This window comes from Castor canadensis, chromosome 11, assembly GCF_047511655.1.
Source record: "Castor canadensis chromosome 11, mCasCan1.hap1v2, whole genome shotgun sequence".
NCBI classification, from domain to species: domain Eukaryota; kingdom Metazoa; phylum Chordata; class Mammalia; order Rodentia; family Castoridae; genus Castor; species Castor canadensis.
Genome location: NC_133396.1, coordinates 101,093,177 through 101,114,379, shown reverse-complemented (window position 1 = coordinate 101,114,379; position 21,203 = coordinate 101,093,177). Strand labels below are relative to the sequence as shown.

At 46.2% G+C, this 21,203-nt stretch overlaps 2 protein-coding genes across 8 annotated transcripts in view; both read left to right on the top strand.

Moving 5' to 3' along the window:
• Atp1a2 (ATPase Na+/K+ transporting subunit alpha 2) overlaps positions 1-10,614 on the top strand; it is a 71,951-nt gene extending 61,337 nt beyond the window's left edge. For 3 of the 7 annotated variants that reach the window (XM_074047705.1, XM_074047706.1, XM_074047707.1), the window contains 5 exons: positions 855-1,000; positions 3,747-3,877; positions 3,988-4,089; positions 6,826-6,917; positions 7,214-10,614. In XM_074047705.1, the coding sequence (XP_073903806.1) occupies positions 855-1,000; positions 3,747-3,877; positions 3,988-4,089; positions 6,826-6,917; positions 7,214-7,242 (500 nt within the window). In that variant the 3' untranslated portion in view covers positions 7,243-10,614. Of the gene's footprint in view, positions 1-854; positions 1,001-3,746; positions 3,878-3,987; positions 5,696-6,825; positions 6,918-7,213 lie in introns of those variants that run through there. The other 4 variants (XM_074047701.1, XM_074047699.1, XM_074047702.1 and 1 more) reach the window with 3 other exon arrangements.
• A 382-nt stretch (positions 10,615-10,996) lies between these two features.
• On the top strand, positions 10,997-20,476 carry Casq1 (calsequestrin 1). Its single transcript, XM_020169216.2, has 11 exons — positions 10,997-11,464; positions 13,140-13,224; positions 14,010-14,110; positions 14,683-14,794; positions 15,160-15,233; positions 15,602-15,732; positions 17,012-17,057; positions 17,478-17,532; positions 17,755-17,855; positions 18,621-18,695; positions 20,114-20,476. The coding sequence occupies exons 1-11, from the start codon at positions 11,186-11,188 to the stop codon at positions 20,255-20,257; spliced, it is 1,203 nt and encodes a 400-aa protein (XP_020024805.1). The 5' UTR covers positions 10,997-11,185; the 3' UTR covers positions 20,258-20,476.
• The last annotated feature ends 727 nt before the right edge of the window (positions 20,477-21,203 follow it).

Sequence of the window (21,203 nt, the reverse complement as noted above, 5' to 3'; positions counted from 1 at the left end):
TCTTGATGAAGTGGTGGAAAATAAGGTTGTAGACATATAGTATTAATTTGGAGGCCAGCCTTAAAAAGCATTGGGAAGCCATAAGAGGTAAAGATCTTTTGAGTTGCCAGGTACAACAGAACATGTCAGGATGTCAAGTGAGGGATAAACAGGGAAGAGATTGGGGATAAGAAAGATCATCCCAATATCTAGGGAAGAAAACATGTAAAAAGCATAGGCTTAGAAGTCAGACCTGTATTTGAATCCTAATTGCAACACTTACTACCGGTATGACCCTGGACAACAACTGAATCCTTTTCATGTTTTGGTTTTCCCCCTTATGAAATACATATAGTAGTTCAGAATTGTTGTGAGGATCTATGTCCACAATGTACCTACACAATGCCAACTCTGAGTTAGTAAGTAAAGGTTACCGTCAGCCATTGCTGCCATATCCAGGCCAGGGAGACAGAAGTTTTGACTAAGAAAGAGCCAAGGGGAAAACAGCACAGATGTTCAGGAGAGAATAAAACCTGGTTAATATCCAAATGTCAAAGGAAACAGAGAAGAAGGAGTCCAGCAATCACTCAAAAGGGAGACTGAATAAGTTGCCTCCAAAGTCCTTTTTAGTTTTAAGATTACATGATTCAAAGATGACTCTGGGTTACAGTTTAGAAATACATATCTGGGTAGAGACCAGTCCCACAGAGATGACAGGATTAGATCACTGATGACAAGTGATCACAGGATTAGGTCACTGCATACACACATCATACCAGCTCAAAGCAGGTCCCAAAGCCCGTTCCTTCTGTGGTCTGCCTTTTGGAGCCCTTCTCTGACCTAGGCTCCCTGTTCTGTGATTCTGTTACTCACAGGGATGATCCAGGCTCTGGCTGGATTCTTTACCTATTTTGTGATCCTGGCTGAGAATGGCTTTAAGCCTTATGATCTGCTGGGCATCCGCCTGAACTGGGAAAACAAATTCTTAAATGACCTGGAGGACAGCTATGGACAGCAGTGGGTGAGTAGAAAGGGTAGACTAGTACATAGTGACCAATAAGAGTGAGAAAGTGAGCAGGGAGAGTGAAGTTAGCAAATTTTTGAAGGGTGGAGAAAGGAAGGTATAAGTCAGAGTTGATGCCTCATCTCCAGTTTTACCCGAGTACATTAACATTTGACCACTATCTCCAACTACACTAAATTTCCTTTTTTTTGTTACAGTAATCTCATTTCTATTCATTCTTGCTATTTCTATTTGTTATATGCTCTGGATCCTTTGGCTCCTTAGAAGCTGGAGGTCTTCTAATTTCTGTTTTTGTAGGTTTTAACCATGCCTGCCCCCAAAATGAATGCTGTGTCCTCTCCTGTTACACCCTATCCCTTCATGAGAGTTCAAATAATATGAGTTAAACTCTGAAAACCTATATTCTTTGTATATTCCTTTATCATCACTCTAAACCTTTTTTAATCTAGAGGACATCTCTCTGTAGGAATCTTTCCTAATACTCAAGATGAATAGGGCTCAAACTGAAGCCCTCTCCCCAGTAACATGTCCAAGAATTTTAGTTAAGTATGCTTTTTAGTATCTGTGAACTTTCCTGTCCCAATTTCTAAGGCAGCAGGAAATGTGACACCAGTTATCACTAGAATTACAGAATTGTAGTAGATGCACAATCTCCTTACAGTGAATCCCTAGAAAGAGTAAGAAGTAGAATTCTAGACTGTTGATTCCTGTCCAGCTCTTTCCCACTTTTCCACAATGCCTTCTAACTTAAGCTAATTTCAGGTTTCTCGAAAGTATGTTCAAATCTAAGTAGTTGGAAAGATTCCCCTTATACACGTAACTTCCGCCAGCTAGGCCTCATAAGCCGTCAAATGTCAAGGCTTCCAGTCACCAACACTGCTCCAGAAGTCAGTCCAGATGATGTCCAAAGTCGTCATCATCTGCCCACCAACATCACCTCACCCTTCAACTCAAGCCCTTGTAGCCTGACATATCCTTATTTATAATAAAGATAAATAAAAGTAATTTGATGTAGCAAGTTAGGAATTCCTCTTGTATGCTGAAGACATCATAAAGTGTCACAAAGATGTTTTAAGAACAGTTACCCGGAGGAATAAAATCCGTAAGTGCAGGCCTCATGTGTCTTCCACTACTGCAATTGTCATATCATCTAGTATAGCGCTGCCAATCCAGGAAATGCACTACTTACTGCTAGAAGCAGTAAGCTCCTTAGCTTCTAAACATCTTTCCCCATTAATTTCATTGATCACCACCTGTACCAGGTCCTATTCTAGACCCTGAGGATACAATAGTAAATAAAAATGACCAAGTTATTGCTATCATGGAGCTTACTTCTAGTGGTAGAAGAGGAGATAGATATAACCACATATATGTATATATAGACAAATATGTATATAAAAGATATCGGGCTGGAGGTGTGGTTCAGGTGGTAGAGCACTTACTTTGCCTAATGTGCTCGAGGCTCTGGGTTTAAACCCCAGTACCACAAAATAAATTAATTAATTTAATTAATTAAATTAAAAACCACCATATCAAGTCAACAGATTGTAAGTCCAAGGGAGTCCAAGGAGTGTTGGAATTAAGATACCAGAGTGAGTGAGATGTAGAAAGGTAAAGACAGAGAGGAATGGTTGAAATGAAAATTACAGAGAAATTGCAGGTATTGGGAAGGATAATATCTAAAGTTTAAACATGGGAGCAAGCAGCCCACTTGGGGAGTGGAGAACAACAGGATTAGAGGAGAAAGAGATAAGAAACGGGGACCATGGTATTGGAAGGATCATCCAGATCTCTAAGAAAAGAAAAATGAGAAGAGCAAAAGTAAAGTAACAGTGAGTCAGAAGCTAGACTTGTCAAGAAATTACAGGAAGTGGTAGGGCAGTGGTACCTGGCTGCGGGGGGTGGGGCGACCTGTCCACACAAACATGCTGGCTGGTCTATTCTAAATTCTGTACTTGGCTCATCAATGTTGGGCTTTTGTTTTCTAATCATTTAAGACTCTATTGCTCTCCCAGTACAACTTTAACCACATGCCATGTGGTTTGATACATAGTTACTTTTATATTATGCAGTCTTACATATTTTCAAATTTATTTGCCCTATGAGTTATTTATAAACATGCTTTAAAAAAACAAAACTAGGCTTTTTCTCCAGCCTAATTTAGACGCACCTCTTCTGTGTTCCTACATCTCTCTACGATCTCTCTTATAACTTACCTGGTGCACTGGCAGAGTTAGTATATTTATCCCTCCCACTAGACTCTTAAGTTCCTTATGTGCAAAATGTGAATGAAAGAACTATGAAATGAATGAGTGAATGCCTCCCATCTACCAGCCCTTTGGGGTATTCCTTCCCCTCTGTATTCATATTGGCCCCTAGCCCCATCTTCCTTTCTAACCTGTGACCTCTGAATCTCCCTTCCTCTCTATGTCCACCTTCTATACCACACTTCTAGCTAATTTAGTAAATATTTATTGACCCATGCTGTATGCTGTTACTGAACTAAGTAAGCCAGGTGAGAGGATACAGAGATAAATAATACCAGGTCCTTCTTCTGGAGGTGCTCCCAAACAAATCACAACACAACATGGAAAGTGCTAAGGCAGACGTGTGTGAAGTCCGATGGGAGTCCTGAGAAAGAGGACCTAACTCAGCCTAAGGGTCCTGAAAAGCAGAAGAAGAAAGAAGCTTTTGGGTATACCCTTCTGGCCCTGATACAGCCTTTCTACCTGTCCTCCCCCAGACCTACGAGCAGCGAAAGATGGTGGAGTTCACTTGCCACACAGCCTTCTTTGTCAGCATCGTGATGGTGCAATGGACCGACCTCCTTATCTGCAAGACCCGCCGCAACTCGATCTTCCAGCAGGGCATGAAGTGAGCGCCTAGCAAAGGGCCCAACACATTCCCAAATCCACACACAGACAGGCGATGTTCCCCAAACTTTTCCTCCTTGTCTCCATATACTCATAAATGTTTCTTCCCAGAAACAAGATCCTAATTTTCGGGATCCTGGAGGAGACATTCCTGGCGGCTGTACTGTCCTACACTCCAGGCACAAACGTGGCTCTGCGAATGTACCCACTGAAGTGAGTAAGAGGAGGGGTGCAGGGATGCAGCTGTCCAGGCACGGGGTGCCATGTGAGAGGAAGTGTGTGTTTGAACAGGACAGTCACCAGCTAGGGGCTGCCAGGATAAGTGGGCTATACTCAGTGATTAAGGAGAGAGTCGTTTGTGCTCAGAAAGGGATTTTATTTAGAGATGTTACAGACAGTGCCAAGTGATCACAAGCCACTAACCATTCAAACTTAGCAGACTTGCCAGTGTTTAATCAAGTGAAATCTTTTTTTATAAGAACATGTGGTATAGCTGAATAAGGATACATATTGCTTGGAGCTGAATAACCATGAAAATAGCTTAATCTATGCTTAGCTAATTCTGTTATATATTATGTTAACATGTTTTAATATGCATATATGTGAGTGGACATATTAAAATTCCTGCTGACCGATACCTTATCTTGTTCAACTCCCAGGTTTTTCTTATCTTTTATTTTAACATTAGTATATGGTTGTGAGTTTGTGTTTCTTTGGTGGTACTGGGGATTGAACTCAGGGCCTTGCACTTACCAGGTACATGCTTTAGCACTTGAGTCATGACTCCAGCCCTTTTTTGCTTTAGTTATTTTTCAAGTAGGATCTTGAATTTTTGCTGGGCTAGCCTCTCAAGTAGCTGAGATTACAGATGCCTGTCATCATACCCATTAATTAAGCCTACTAATTAAGATGAGGAATCACTAACTTTTTGCCAGTGTTGGCCTATAACCATAATCCTCCCAGTCTCTGCCTCATGCATAGCTGCGATTACAGGCATGGACCACCACACCTAGTTATGAACTTTTTTTTATTTTAAAATTTACAGAGAAAAAAAGCAGAAAAAAGTGCCATTCTACACCAATCCCCACTATCCCATCCTGCACTAGTAGTAGCCTTTAATGACTCTTCAACTCGTTTCCTATGCACTCACGTGCCTTGCTCATCTTTCCATCCGTTGCAGTTACACACGTTTTATGTAATGTAAGTGCTCAGTTAATGTTTAGTAAGGGCCTAGACTTAGATACTGAGTTTGGACCTCAACTCTACTGCACATTATTCTATGCCCTTAGAGAAGTAAATCCATTCTGAGCCTTAGCTTTATCTGCAGAGTCTCAATAATACACATCTGGCAGGGCTAGGAATGTAGCTCAGTGGTGGAGAGCATGCCTAGCATGTGTGAGGCTGTGGACTCCATCACCAGCACTGAAAAAGACACATCTGGCAGAGTGATGAATATAAAGCACTGAGCATTCTTGGATCACGGTGATGGATGCTTTGTAGTTGTTTTACTCCTGTGACTATCAATGTCAACATAGAAGTAATGAAAAATGCAGCCAAACATTATCTGTGCTCCCAAATACTCTCTCTCTCTCTCTCTCTCTATATATATATATATACATACGTGTGTGTGTGTGTGTGTAAAATGAACCATGGCCTAAGCCTGCACTTTCTAATGTGGTAACCACTATCCATATGTGATTATTGAGCTCTTGAAATATGGAATGACTTAAAGTGTAGACTCTGAGTTCAAACCCCAGTATCGCAAAATAAAAAAAAGAAAAAAGAAAGCAGCATTAAATATTTGCCTATTAAATACAACTTTAGCCAGGCATAGTGGCACATACCTGAAATCCCAGCTACTTGGAAAGCTAAGGCAGGAGGATGATGAGTTCAAGGCTACCCTGAACAATATAGCAAGATCCTGTCTCAAAAAACAGAAGTAGAAATAAATAAATAAATACAATGTTATTCATTTGGTGGGACCATATTTCCCTTTAATCACTGAAAATTTAGTATCTGAGTTGAGATGCACTATCATTGTAAGATACTCACTGGATTTCCAAGACTTAGGATGAAAAGAAGAATATAAACTATCTTACTGTTTATGTTGAGCCAGGCCTGGTGGCACATGTCTTTAACCTCAGTAGTTGGGAAGCTGAGGTAGAAGGGTTCAAGTTCAAGGCCATCCTGGGCCCATGGCTAAATAAATAAATAAATAAAGTTTATATTAATTACATACATATTGAAATGATAATATTTGGGTCAGACTGGATTGAAATTTTTTTAATTAATTTCATCTGTTTCTTTTTACTTATTTTAATGGGGCTCTTAGAAAAGTTTATCTCACATGTGGCTTGCATTGTATTTCCATTGAATAATGCTGTTGGTTTTAGCCATCTCTCTGTTACCCAAGGGAACAACTATGGTCCTGATTCAACCCCTCCCCGAGTCCATCTTCCTTGTCTCTAATTATAGAAAATGGTCAAGAAAATAAACATTGTCCATCCCCCCACCCCCAGTAGACTCTCCCCACACTAGGTGTCTAGAGACCATATCAGACTCATCCTGTTCTGACAAGCCTCCCTCTGTAAGGGAAGGGCCTAGAGTATGCAGAAAGCACGGCGCTTTCTCCCAGCAACTCCGCAAAACTCAGAAGACAATCTCTCTGAACACTGCATGTAACTAAACGTGACATTTATCATGTTACCGTGGCTTCTTATATTTCTGTCTTGTGCTTCTCCTCTCCACCCCCAATCCCACACCCCTCAGGCCCTGACCTCCTCAAAGCTAGAATCAACTCACCTCACTCTTTCCAGCACCTGGCACCATCTCAGGAACACATGAACACAATAAAAGAAACACATAATTCCTGTGCACTGTTCTCTGTGCCTGCCCTTCTCTGGTCCCTGGTATCCCTCAGCCACACTGACCAACTTTTGCTCTTTACAGGATAAACTGGTGGTTCTGTGCCATTCCCTACAGCCTTCTTATCTTCATCTATGACGAAATCAGAAAACTTATCATCCGTAAACGGCCTGGCGGTGAGGCTGCCCTGGGCCCTCCTCTGACAGAGTGGTCACTAGTCCCTAATGACCTTTCCCATCGGGCCTGCTTCCTCCAGACTCACTAGCATTCCCCCACCTCACTGTCTGCCCTTTCCTTTGCCTGGAACCAAACCCAACTCCTTGACTACAACACCCTGTTCCTTCCAATGTTTAGGGCCATGGTCTGCATGGCAGGCCTCCCACCTTCTCCTCGTTGGTCCTTTTGCTGAACTCCCCTGGATGTCTCTCCTGCCACCTTCTCCCAGTCTACTCTGGTCTTTTCTTCTCCATAGGCTGGCTGGAAGAGGAGACATACTACTAAACCCACCAGAAGACCAGCGTCACGTGACATGGTGTCACAGGAGCCAGGATTATGAGTTTAACATAACATCTGAGAGAGATCTGAACTGGGGCAGAGACTATTAAGAATTACCCTGGATGAGAGAGACAGGCAATCTTGGGATTGGACCAAGGGCATCATGAGTAGGAGATGGGGTGGGGTGAGGGGAAACCCAGCTTGCATCTGGCTGGAGCCCAATGGGGAGGGGCACAGTCCTGTAGAATCCAGCAGCCAGTCTAGAGAGTAAATGTTTGGAACAGCCCTCACCTGGTTGGACGTGTCACATCTGATTTTTGGGGAGTGGGAGATTGCTATGAATGAAGCTTACATTTTCATAGTAACCAGGCAAGGAAAGTCCTTCAGGAACCTGAGAAGAGGCTGGTTGGGGATTCGAGTCAAGTATCCTTGCCCCTTGAGGGTTATCCCCTATCTTAAAGTCACTCTCTGATATCCTGGAAAAGAACAAATGACTGCCCCAAAAGTCCAACTGGGATAAGAGAATGGAAGGTGGGGTGAGAGAGGAGCAAGCAGCTGAGCTACATCCTATAGAGAAGGCCACAGCACCCATCTGAGACTCCACCTTGGATTTCCTTCCTCTTCTCCCCCCACCCACTAACTTGCTTTTTTCTCAGTGAGCCCCTCCACTTGGCCCCATGGCTCAGTTCATTCAGATTACTGGCCATGAGTTGTGGTTCTAGAAGAGACTTTGTGCCACAGTGAATAATCTGAGGTTCAGAGAAGTTCCATGACTTGAAAACAGTAGCATGGTGTGGGAGTGACCCTCCTCTGATTCAGAGTGGTGGCCCCTGCCATCCCATTCTGTCATCAGGGCATCTCAATCCCATCCCAACCCTCAGCCTGTTTTCTCTGGTAGCTAAATGCTCTACCACTGAGCTATACCTCCAACCCTGAAGCCAGGCCCTTTGCTGGTCTGGTTTCTGATGAGTGAGAAGGCCCTGGGAGCCCCTTTCCTGTCCATCCTCCTCTCCAAGGTTCTTCCTTTCCCTTCCTCTCCCTCCTTCCTCTCCTTCCACTTTGCCCTGTAGCTAAGTTCATTCTTGGGCATCTTTCAGAGTAGAGAGTTGAGTCTTCCCAAAAGTACACAGAAAAATAAATGTAAGGAAAACTGGGGGAAATTTGTCAACTATAAATTTTCTCTCTTTTTGTGGCCAGTACTGGGTTTGAACTCAGGGCCTCCCACTTGCTAGGCAAGAGCTCTACCATTGGAGCCACATGCTCAGCCCAATCAGCTGTTCCCAGAAACAAAATGGATATATTAAGTGACTTCATACTATGCCTGGCACTGAGACAAGGACTGTACACACACCATCAATTAATTCACACCAATATATTCCTACCTCTTCACCCTGTTTCATAAAGAGGAAACCAATGTCTGATTCCAAAACGTGTGCCCTTAACCACTTTACATACTAGTCTTACAGTGAGGGCTGGACTAAAGCACAAATAAAAACAAAACAAAAGCAAAACACAGGATAGTGGTGGAGGAAGAACAGTAGATGGGTCTGAAAGATGAGGTATGTCTCCTTCTGGTTCCCCTCCTTCTTCCAACACAAGGTCTCCTAGGGACAGGGCCATATAAGTCTGGGGTACTCCCCGGCTGCTGACACTGCTGAACCAGACCCTGGAAGATGGAGGGAGGGGCCAGGAGGTATGTAAGTGAGGTGGGGAGGGGGAGGCGGAGGGGCCAGCTCCTCAGGTTTCAGTAGAGGCAGCTTTGGGTGTCTGGTGGGTTAAAAATACTGACGCCCCAACTCAGGGTCATTTGATACCAGTGGCTGAGGCATGTTAAGTCCAAGGGCCTGAAGACAGGGGCCTAGAAGGAAGGAGACTGAGTAGAGAACAAAGCATCAGAGAAGGAAGGACTGGGTGGGAGGAGAGGGGTGTGGGAGCTGGAAAGAGTAAGGGTGGAACTGGAGCCAGAAAGGGCCACCGGGGGAATGGTGGCTGCAGAAGGGGCCAAGGTCACCACAGAGCCCTATCTCACGCCCTTAGAGTTACAAAAGGTCCAAATCATAATGGAACAAGGCTAACGCTCCAATGTCCATCCAAATGTTTCTGTCTCCCCAGAATGCTGCACAAGTGAGGAATTGGAGCTGGTGGTCATCTGGGTCACTTCTGGGTGAGCCTGTCCATCACTCCCGGCTGTCTTGGCTCTGGTTATGGTCTGTGACACGTCAGTCTCTCTCCTGGGAGAGCAGGAGACAGGATTCTGAGACCTCTTCAGCTCTAACGTGCCATGCTTGAGCGAGCTCTGGCCTCTCCTGCTACAGTGACAGCTGTCCCTCTTGGATCCTCTCCTGCCATGCTCCTGAGATTTTCTGTGGCTTTCCTTACTTAGCTGTGTAAGGTCCGCCCCATGGGAGCTTGGAAAAGTTATTTTGCTAACATAATTCCATTCCCCTGCCTGGAAGCAAAATAAACACTATCCTTCCAGAATGAGAGATACCCTAGGGTAGAGGTAGAGGTGTCTGACTTTGATCTAGTCTATGATCCTCCTCAGGTCTCAGTTTGCCTTTCATAGTAAGACCCTTGGAGAGCCATAGAAAGGTTTCTTCCTAGGCACCCAGAGCTAAACTTATCCACTGGGATCTAGAAGCTTCAGTTCTTACCACCCAGCTCCACTTTGGGTCTCAGGTGCACAGAATTAATCAATGTCCTCAGGGCAGGGCATATGTTTCCCTCTTGTTATTTTTTCCCCCAGTGTTTATACCTGGTCCTCTTTGTCTTGTCAAAGGCATAGAAACAAATAGTAGCTATTAGCTGTCTTTGGAATCATGCAACCTGGGGAATCCTCCTTTCCCACTGTGCCCTAGAAAACCATGTCCCATAGGATCAGGGCAGAGAGTGCATGCAGGAGGTAGCAGCCAAGTGTCATTCCCCCTCCTTGTAGTAGGCCTTATGGACAGAGAAATCCCAAATCCACATCCCTACAGGATGGGATCTGGGCCAGCCCTGTTCTTCCCCTGCATTCCCGAGTTAGGACTGTTGAGTGAAGCAAAGGAAACTGGCTGGAGCTGAGCCAAGTCGCCGGTCTTGGACTCAGCTCCATCTTTTATTCAGAGAATGATCTCATCCTTGGTCCCAGTTCTTTAAAGGGAACTGCAGGGGGGTTCTTTCCTGAAGCCTGGGCTGTACTTTTATTGCCCCCCTCTCTTCCACTGGATCAAAGAAACAGACTTTACCTATAAAAGATTCCCAGATTTTAGGATGCAGAGACAATAGCACGTTTTGTGCCCCTTTTGTCCTATATTAGCAATTTAGCCTCTGACCAGGAACACTGCCTTCCCTCCACCTGCATTTTCTTCTCTCTGGTTACTCTTGCCCCCCTCAGTGATCCCTAGTTACCCTGCACCTCCCTCCCCAGCTCCAGCTTCACTTACCTCCGACTCATCTGGTCTTATTTTTAGATCCAGTCTCTCTCCCTTTTCCTTTCTTAATATGGCGATGAGCTCTTAGTCCTGTTTGGGGACAGGGGCTGAGGAGCCCTGGACATTGGGGGAGGGGGAGGGAAGGAGCCACTGGGAGCCTGGGGGAGAGGTGTAGGAGGTAGGAGGATTCCAGCCCTCATGGAGCTGTCCTGGCCTCAGAAGGTTATCTGTCTCCCCTGCCAACCACAGAGACATATTTAGACAGGACCAGGTGGAGAGTGAGGGGTGCCAATTTCAGGGGGGCAGCTTGGGTTCCCTCCCCGCCCCCTGCTTCTATTCCTTCTCTTGACCCTTTTCTCTTGGCTCTGTCGGCAGTTTCTCCAGGACCTAGCAGTGTCCTCTGTCCACTGCTGTGGGCCACTCCCACCCCACCCCCACCTGGAGCCCCTAACTCAGGATCCGGTACCCAGGGGACCCTCCCTAACCCAGCTAACCTCCTCTGGACCAGGAGAGCAGAGCCAGATCCCACTACCTCCATGAGTGCTACAGACAGGATGGGGGCCAGAGTAGTGCCCAGGCTGCGGCTGGCACTGCTGTTACTGCTGGTGCTAGGGATACCCAAATCAGGGGTCCAGGGGGAAGAAGGGCTGGACTTCCCTCAGTACGATGGTGTGGACCGTGTGATCAATGTCAATGCAAAGAACTACAAGAATGTGTTCAAGAAGTATGAGGTGCTGGCCCTCCTCTACCATGAACCCCCTGAGGACGACAAGGCCTCACAAAGACAATTTGAGATGGAGGAACTGATCCTGGAGGTAAGTCGGGGACTTGCAGGTCTTTAGAGCATATCCAGACCTCTCTACGACCCCTATCACACAGTCCCACGTAAATCTCTGAGCGTGGGATCTGGGCCTGAGGCTAGCATGGCAGGACCTCTGTCTTGACCAACGGGGTGCAGTTGGCATGTGGCCTTAGCCAAATGAGAAACTCACTCAGGAATGCAAAATCCTACCATAGTTGGGTAATTTAGAAGGGGTGCTGCAGGGGGATTGCCCTCCAGGAGATGGTGGTACTAGGTTTGGCAAGGGAGGCACTTGAGAGGCAAAAGGAGAACTAAGTGCAATGCATCCCCCCAACCCCCCAGTCTCCTAGTCAGACGTGCCCCTCTCCACACACTTAAGACTGCACCCCAAAGGGATCCAAATAGAGCAGAGATGTAAATGTTACTGATATCTTGTTTGCCCATAGCTTACTCAATGGCTATATGCTTAAACGTCTCCCATTGGTCTCCAAGTCCCATCTCTTTTCCTCTCCCCTCCCCAATTCCCCATCTGTCTCCATTGGATCAAGCCATCGCCTTAATTAGAAAATTCTTATGGTTGAAGGAGACTTCAGAATGTCTTTCCCCATCTTCTCTTTGTGGAAAGAGACTTCTCACCCTCAGTCTTACTTCAGGCTCAAAGCAGAGAGAGTTATTTCTTTCAAAAAGAGAAAGAAATAAAAAGCCTCAGATTGAAAGATATGACCGCACACACCCCTGTCAGGGCTGGGAGGAACTTCCTTGTCCAAGATTATTGGGCCCCTTCTCTGGCCTGGTGGTATAGTGAGGCCCCAGCTTGTCCAGAGCTTGAAGCATTTCAGGGTGAGATATCAGGACCAGAGGCTCTCACTTCTGCTGGGTGCTGGAAACTGCCATCTGATTAATGAGCCAAGTATTTTTATCCTGACTGTTCAGTAGCCTCGCCATCCATCCACCTGCCACCCACCTCCCTTCCCTTAAGAATCACAGCGTCTGAGTGTTGGGTGGGGTAAAGCTGCAAGCTGTGCCCACAGCAGAGGGAATCAGGGTTTGAGTGCTGTGCTGGGAGGCTTGTGGGGGCAGGGACCTCCCATGTGATTGTCCCCTGCCTAAGCACTGGCTGAGGTAGAGTGTGAAATGGGGAAGGGAGACCTAGATGTCTAAAGCTGTTTAGTCTCTGCCAGTCTCTCTCCCTCCATGGGTGACACATGGTGAGCTCTATTCTCAGCTCCCTGGCCTTTCCCACTCCTCAGCATCATGATGAGACCCTCCACCTCCACACCCACCCTCCACAATTCTTGTGTTGGGAGTCATTGGCGCATCCCAGGAATTTTAACACTACACTGAGCTGGGCCTTTGATCAGAATGAAGGGCAAGGCCTGACCCTTCACGGGGAAAGGAATCTTCAGTCACTCTGAATTCAGACTCTTCAATATCCCCCAAGAACTGGAAGGTATAAAACCTAGTGCCTTGAAGTTCAACATAACAAGCATGTTGCAAATGAGCAATAAGTATTAAGGAACTTTTTAAAAGTTGTAGGGAATTTGGGAATATTCTGAATCTTAGCATCAAGTCAAAGTCAACTCTCAGGCGTCCTACACATCAGCTGACCCAAAATGAAAGCATGAGATGGGGAATAGGGTTTAATAAGAATCCTAGGGGCTAATTTTAACCCTAACCCCTTCCTCCAGTTAGCAGCCCAAGTCCTAGAAGACAAGGGTGTTGGCTTTGGGCTGGTGGACTCTGAGAAGGATGCAGCTGTGGCCAAGAAACTAGGTAAGGGAGGGGAGGGAGGAGTAGCAAGGGGAAAGACATGTGAGACTGGGGAGGCTTAAGGGAAGGGCTTGGGGATCTGAGGGGTTTGGAAAGTCTTCCACCATGTCCATTCTGAAAGGGGGAAATGAAAATACTGAGATTGGGAGGGTGATGGCTGGAAGTCCTTATAGACTAATACTCGAATTCCAGCAGGTGGTGGGGGTGGCCTTCTTTATATTCGCCTAGGAGACATGGTTAGGGAATGAGGGAATATAGGCAAGGCTGGAGAGGCCAGGGCAAACGCCTCTTCCAACCCCTCCCCCTCCTCAGCCACAGCTGGGTGTTACAGCACGTGACCACCAGGGGGCAGCACAGACTGGAGGCCAGACTGCGGGTGTGGGTGGGGGAGGGGTGCTTAGTAATAATGAAGTCATCTGGTCAGCAACAGCGAGTTAAGGGGCAGAGAATCAACCACTAGCTACTTCAGGGAAGATGGCAGGAATGTTATCTCTAGATAGGGCTGGCAGGGAGCAATATTGCCAGAATATGTACCTCCCTGTTTCCTCCCCTCACACTTCATCTGATCCCCCTCCCTCCTACTTCCCACTTCTCCCTAGAGGTCTCTGCTTCCAGGCTAGCTCCTGGGCTAAATCTGGGGGGTGAGCACCCGGGTGTGGAGGTGGGTGGAGTAGGGAGAGGGAGAAGTGGAGGATGGATCCAGTGGGATTATCCAGTGGGCTGTGTGACCCAGGATTTGGATTCTTGGGAAGTTTGGGGTCATGGTTCATCTCCAACTCATTCCCTAGGACTAACTGAAGAGGACAGCATTTATGTGTTCAAGGGAGATGAAGTCATTGAGTATGATGGCGAGTTTTCTGCAGACACCCTGGTGGAGTTTCTGCTTGATGTGAGGATTCTTCTGGGCCTGACAGCTTTAAGACTGTGCTGCCTCTTGGTCCCTACTAATCCCAACCCCATACCCACCCACCCACACACACTACACTGACACCCACAACACACATATATACCACAGAATACACAGTACACATAACACATACATGTACCATACCACACACACAGCACATCACATACAACACACACACCACACATATCACACAACACACATGCATACAACATACATGCATACAACACACACCAGGTACACAACACAGATAATGAACAACCACACGCATATATACATATATACAACACACATGAATACAACCACACACCAGCCATACAACACAGATCACATACACTTGACATACCAGATACAAAACGCACACAGTACACAACATACTGGTCACACCATACACACACACACTCTCTCTCGCGCGCTCTCTCTCTCTCTCTCTCTCTCTCTCTCTCTCTCAGCATTTAGTTCGTATTTTAGTTTCCTGCCTCCTTCCTAAATCCCACTCCAGGTTCTACTAATGAAGACAGAAATACTTTCCTTCAATGTCCCTCCTGCTCTTCCAGGTCCTAGAGGACCCTGTAGAATTAATTGAGGGTGAACGAGAGCTGCAGGCATTTGAGAACATTGAGGATGAAATCAAACTCATTGGCTACTTCAAGAACAAAGATTCAGAGCGTGGGTAACCCTCAGCTTCTTCCGTTCCCCTGCCTGGACCCCCATCTCACCTGTCCTACCTTCCTACTTTCTCCACAGTCTCAGCATCCCTGCCTCCTAGCTCCCTACCCCTCTTATTCCTCCTGCATGGTCAGTTTTGCCATCTGCTCTAATCTCCCTGCACTCTGGTGGGGGGTTCCCAGACAAGCACCTCCAGCATTCCACCTCCCCCAGTACAGTCCTACTATATTTTACCCGTTCTCATAGATTAGAAGGGGTGGGTCTCAGAATGAACCAAAGAAGAACTGGGGAGACACCAACAGGGATGATTTACTGGCAGATCCTGATTCCCCCAGAAGCTGACTTTATCTCCCCCTCCCCACCAGATTACAAAGCCTACGAGGATGCAGCCGAAGAGTTTCATCCCTATATCCCCTTCTTCGCCACCTTCGACAGCAAGGTTCTGCTCCCTGTGGCCATATTGGGTCTCCGTTTGCTCCTCTAAGCTGCCCTCTGGCCTCCTCTCCCAGAATTGATGGGGACCTGGTCCCATCCTACGTGCTGGCACTCTCCACCGCAAAGCCAGCGCCTCCTGCCCCTATAGATTTTAGTGCTGGAGAGAAAAGGGATTTCTCTTATCTCAACCCACCCCTCTCATTTTAAATGAAGCCCAGAAAAGTCGAGACACTCATTTAGTGTCACAGTGGCAGCAACAAGGAGCCGAGTTCTCTGACTTCCTTTCTAATGTTTGTTTCCCCACAAAACTGCTTCTCATTGTGACCCTACTCCCCTCCTGTCCCTACTCCCCTCCTGTCCCTACCCCCACAGGTGGCAAAGAAGCTGACTCTGAAGTTGAATGAGATCGATTTCTATGAGGCCTTCATGGAAGAGCCCGTGACAATCCCAGACAAACCCAACAGTGAAGAGGAGATTGTCAGCTTCGTGGAGGAGCACAGAAGGTGGGGATCTGGGTGCTCCTCTGAACTCCTCTAGGGCTAGAAAGAACACTGGTCTTTGAGACGGGCTGGGGAACCTCCACTAATCAGGATGCTGGTCTCCACCGAATATACTTCCAAACAACAGTGCTCACTGATATGCTAGTAGTTTTGCACAATATTTTGTATCCCAATACCTAGCCCTGAGCCTTACACAGAGAAGGTCCTCTGCAAATTCATCACAAATGAATTGTGATGTTGATTGTGACTTAAATAATCTCTATCAACAAATGAGAACTGAGTGCCTGTGGTCTGGCCAGGAATGTAAAGTACCTTTTATTTCTATTGTTGTATTTAATCCTTTTAAACAACCTTGGTGAAAGAGCTTCCACAGGGAGTAAGCATCAGAACTGAGTTTTTAACCCCAATCTGTCCCATATTCTTTCTCATACATTACTCCAGTAGTTCTCAACAGAAGTGGAGGAAGTGGCTCCTCGGGAAATTCGGCAATGTCTGAATACATTTTTGGTTGTGGGTGGTGCTGCTGGTATTTAGTGGCTAGAGGCCAGGGATAATGCTAAACACCCTACAGTGCACAGGACAGCCACCCCCACTCCAGAGAGCTTTCCAGCCCCAAATGTCAGTAATGCTGAAGTTGAGAAACCCTGCCCTATATTCACACATAATTCTCTTCCGTCACGTACGCACAACTGGAAATTCCCACTCATCAGTATAAATACTGTTTACTGTCTCCCACTAGATTATGGCCCCTTCATCAAGGCAGAAACGTGTTTGCCTGATTCAACTCTACTCAGTACCTAGCTCATTGCTTAGAATACAGCAGGCCTTCTATCTATCTATCTATCTATCTATCTATCTATCTATCTATCGATCCATCTGCCTATCTCCCTCCCTACCTACCTATGCAGTGCTGGAGATTGAACCCAGGACCTTGTGTATGTTAGGCAAGCACTGTACCACTGAACTACATTCCCAGCCCAGGCCTTCAATTTTATTGAAGAAGTAAATTAATAAATATATGAATGAGTGAATACCCAGTGTCCAATTCTTACCTTTCTCTCAAAGTTCTCTTGTCCCTTTGCCTTCCCCCTCCCCCTTGTTTTGCAACCATGCAATGATCTGGGCCTGGTGCCCAGGGCTTAAGGCTTTGCCAGATGGCTTTGTTCTGGGCTACAAGCTGTGTATGCACTGGGTATGACCCAGAGTCCGCCTCTGCTACGGGGACCCTCTAGAGGGAGGTGTCCTTCTCACTCACTGAATAGATAACCCCTGTCTCTTTTAGGTCAACCCTGAGGAAACTGAAGCCTGAGAGTATGTATGAGACCTGGGTGAGTGCCCCTGGCCAGGGCTAGGCTTTCAGGGACCAGGGGTGACTGAAGACTTGAGTACTAGAAACAGCCCTCCCAGCTGCTTCTCATGAGAGTCCACCTGTAGAAAGAGCAGTGCACCAGCAAAGGGGGAAGTCTTCCGTTCTGAAGAACATGTGGGGAATAGGAAGACAGACATTAAGTGGATGAAGGTGATAAGGGCAGAAGCCCCAAGCTTTGGGGTGAAGGGATTACCAGAGGAGGCATGGGGGTTCTGGAGCTAAAAGGGACAGTGTCACTTGCACCATAAGAATATACCTGGTTCAGAAGCTGGCTTTCCACATGATCCACAGTCAAGGAACATCTAAGGTCAATGTGGGCTCTCCAGCCTCAGGGAGTACAGTAAGCTCTCCACCCTGCTCTCTGTCTCACCCCCAACAGGAGGACGATATGGATGGAATACACATTGTGGCCTTTGCAGAGGAAGCTGATCCTGGTGAGGGAGGAATTCTGGATTGGCCTGCAGGAAGGCAGGGGGTGGCGGGTGTGACTGTTGGAGCATACAACATAGGCTTCATACAAGAGACATTCCCGGAGGTCCAGCCTTGGGCTAGACCTGTGGAGTTGTGGGAAGCAAGGAAATAGATCTAAACTCCTGTTTCCTTTGTCCCTTTCCTCTCTACTCCACCTCACACTTCTCGCTTCTGTTCTCTCCAAGATGGCTACGAATTCTTAGAGACTCTCAAGGCTGTGGCACAAGATAACACTGAAAACCCTGATCTTAGCATCATCTGGATTGACCCTGATGACTTTCCCCTGGTAAGAAGCCCGCTCAGGTGCTGTTATCCTAACTTGGGGCCTTGGACCATGGCATCTTCTGAGCAAGGGTTTTGTTTCAGAATCCCTCTCTCCATTTCCAAGTGGGGGACCTTGGGAGGTTATGCCTGTTGCATGCTCAAGGGCACTGTAGGCACAGAAGGCATCCTGAGCAAGGGGAAAAGAGGATGGGAAGTGACTTTCATATCTAACACACGATTCCCAGGTAACTCATGGGCCAGGGCTGATGCCTAGAGAAAAGCAGCACTCTGGTGAGCAGTTGGGCACAATAATCCTGTACCTGAGTGTACACACTCAATCATAGAATCAGCAGATTGCATGTCTCAGGGGATGATTTTGTTCTCTGCTGAATCCCCAACACCTAGCTCTTGTTGTTGCATGAATAACTGAATAAGCAAAAAGAAATATGAGGAACACTGGTTATTACTTATTTTAGAGATATGAGGGGCAGAGAAAAGTGATTTGCCCAAAGTCACAAGGTCAATCAGTAGCAGATCCAAGACAAGAAAGGGGTTTTTTTTCCCTCAGAAAGAAGGGGTGGCTGTGCCCAGCTGACCCTCCCTATACTTTGTATTTGAGATTTCTACTCTTTCACAGATTAGCACTTCCCACTGCCTTTTGGTCCTACTGCTGGACCTGTCCCCCATCCACTGTCAGTTCATGCTACCCCTCTAACTGTGGGCTAACCCTCGCGGACTTGGGTACTCCTAGACTCAATTAACTTGCCATATTTGGATCTCTCTACAGCTGGTCCCATACTGGGAAAAGACATTTGACATTGACTTATCAGCCCCACAAATAGGAGTCGTCAATGTTACTGATGTGAGTTTCCTCTCCTCATCCCTGATTGGGCACCAACTCTGCTTCTCAGCATAGCTCTCCTTCCAAATTCTGCTAACTAGGAAGTGAGTGCTTCCCAGAAAAAGCAGGCATCTCCAATCTAATGGCTGATGGGGGGTGGGGGAAGCATGGTTTGAACATGCCCCCATCCTCATCCATTGGAATCAGGTGCTTATCCTTCAAAGCCCATTTCAAATCCTTTCTCCTCCATGAAGTCTTTCACTGGAACCATTCCCTCTCTTGGAACTTACCTGGCACTCTTGGAACTTACCTGGCTTTGAGAACATGACTTCCAGGGCTGTTTATGTATTCTATCTCTTCCAGTAAACTGAGGTCAGAAGTCTTTTCATGCACACATACTAGTTGCTCTAAAACTGTGGGGTTGAATTGAGAAATCCACAGTCTTTACTTTTCATAGAATTCTCTGTCTAATGGGGCAGGCAAGTATTTCACTATAAGGCTGGATTTGATCAACTTTCTAATAAAGGTACCAATAATATGCAAGGAAGGCACAGAAACCAATGATTTCTGCTTGAGAAAATTAGAGGAGAGTTTAAGAGAAAGTGGCATAAAATGGAGGTTATATAATGTATAGGATTTCAATAAGTGGTGCTGAAGGGGAATAATTTCCAAAATGAGGAAAAAGCAAGATCAAAAGTCAAAAGCAGGGCACCCTCTCTTAGGAACCCCCAGGTTTGGGGGCTTCTAGTTTCACTTTATACTTTTCTATTTCAATAAAATCTCATTTTATATATATATTTTCAATGGTCAAAAGCAGAAAAATGAATATCATGTTTGGGAATAGGCATAATTTTTTTTTATGATTTCAGAATCTAGAGACCACTAAAACTGGTACTGGAAAAGTAGGTTATGAGGAGTTGCTGACTTTATTCTATTAGCCATGAAGAGCTATGAGTGGTTTTGCACCAAGAACATGATAGGTCTGCTTTCAGAAGCTCGGTATAGCAAGAGTATGGGAGACAGGTTGAAGGGGAGGTCTTTTGCCAATCCAACTTTTCTTTCCACTCCTTTATATCACTATTCTAATCTGACCTTCCCAAGATAATTTCCCTGGAAAGAGGAAAGGATGAGCTAGGCACCTGTGACTCACGTCTGTAATCCAAGCTACTTGAGAGGCTGAGATAGGGAGGGTCATGGTTCGAGGCCAGTCCAGGCAAATAGTTTGAGAGACCCCATCTCCAAAATAACCATAGCAAAATGCACTGGAGGTGTGGCTCAAGGTGGCAAGCATAAAGCCCTGAGTTCAAATCCCAGTCTCCCCCACCCAAAAAAAATAAAAAATACGTAAGGAAGGATGTACAGAGTCCAGTGAGTGGAAGGATAGGTCCAAAGACCTGGATAGAGCTTAGCTTCCATCTCCTACCTGTGCCATCTCCTAGGCGGATAGCGTATGGATGGAGATGGACAATGAGGAGGACCTGCCGTCTGCTGAGGAGCTAGAGGACTGGCTGGAGGATGTGCTGGAGGGTGAGATCAACACAGAAGATGATGACGATGATGATGACGATGATGATGATGACTAGTTGCTATGACAACCACCTCCCAGCCCCACCTGCTCTCTTCTTATATCCTCCTATCTTCCCTGTCCTTCCCTGAGCTCCTCCAGGGATACAAGGTTATTCTTTACCATAGGGTCATTGGGGTCTATATATTGGGTACTGAGACCCTGATTTCCCCTCAACTGATGAAGAGGAGAGCTATTTTCCCCTAACAGAGCCCAGCTTTCTCATCTGACTCCTGTTTCTTATTTGACTCCTGTATCTATTATTTGTTTCTCTCATCAGTCCTCATACTCTTTCTTGTGGCTTTTCCTCTTGCCATATATGTGGGCCCCCATCTCTCTTCTGTTCTTTCCACCTATGCACTCTTCCCCGACTCTCAAAGCCTGTATCCTCTGACTGTCCGTCTGGACAGGAGGAATGGAGGCAACTGTGGGGCTGTATCTCAGCCATCTCGTTAATGTATTTGGGTCAAATGCATTAATAAAGAGATCTAGGGCAGAATGAGCAAGTGTTTGTTGATGAAGTCTCACCCCTATGGCAGGGGAGGTAGCCACAGATTTAAGTGTGGGTGCTTTGTTAGGAATGAGTTAGGAGATTGTGATAGAAGATCTTCAGGCTCCCTCTGGATTATTTATCGGCTTTAAGTCAACAAGCCTTTTCTGAATACATGGTATTTGTCCAGTGCTGCTGTTGGGCTCTGGGAGAACAGAGAGTGCAAGGCCTGTTCCTACTCTTGAGCTGATTAGCCTCACTGAGAAGTTAAGATAAGCACAGTAAACAATTGAAGAAAAATACAAAGCAATATGTAATTAAGTAATTATATGCTGCTTGATAGCACCCTCTATGCAGCTCTTATTTGAACATCAAGAAGGAGTCCCAATTATTCTTCCTCAATGAGGCCTTTCCAGACTTTGCCCCTCCTGCAGTCCCTTCTTCTGGGTTCCCATTGCATTCTCTAAGTACACCT

Excerpts from the sequence above, each read along its gene's own strand:
- Casq1 (XM_020169216.2), top strand. The coding sequence starts at position 11,186 with ATGAGTGCTACAGACAGGATGGGGGCCAGAGTAGTGCCCAGGCTGCGG. Across the intron at positions 14,111-14,682 it reads TGGTGGAGTTTCTGCTTGAT|GTCCTAGAGGACCCTGTAGA; the intron begins GTGAGGATTCTT and ends CTGCTCTTCCAG. Across the intron at positions 14,795-15,159 it reads CAAGAACAAAGATTCAGAGC|ATTACAAAGCCTACGAGGAT; the intron begins GTGGGTAACCCT and ends CCTCCCCACCAG.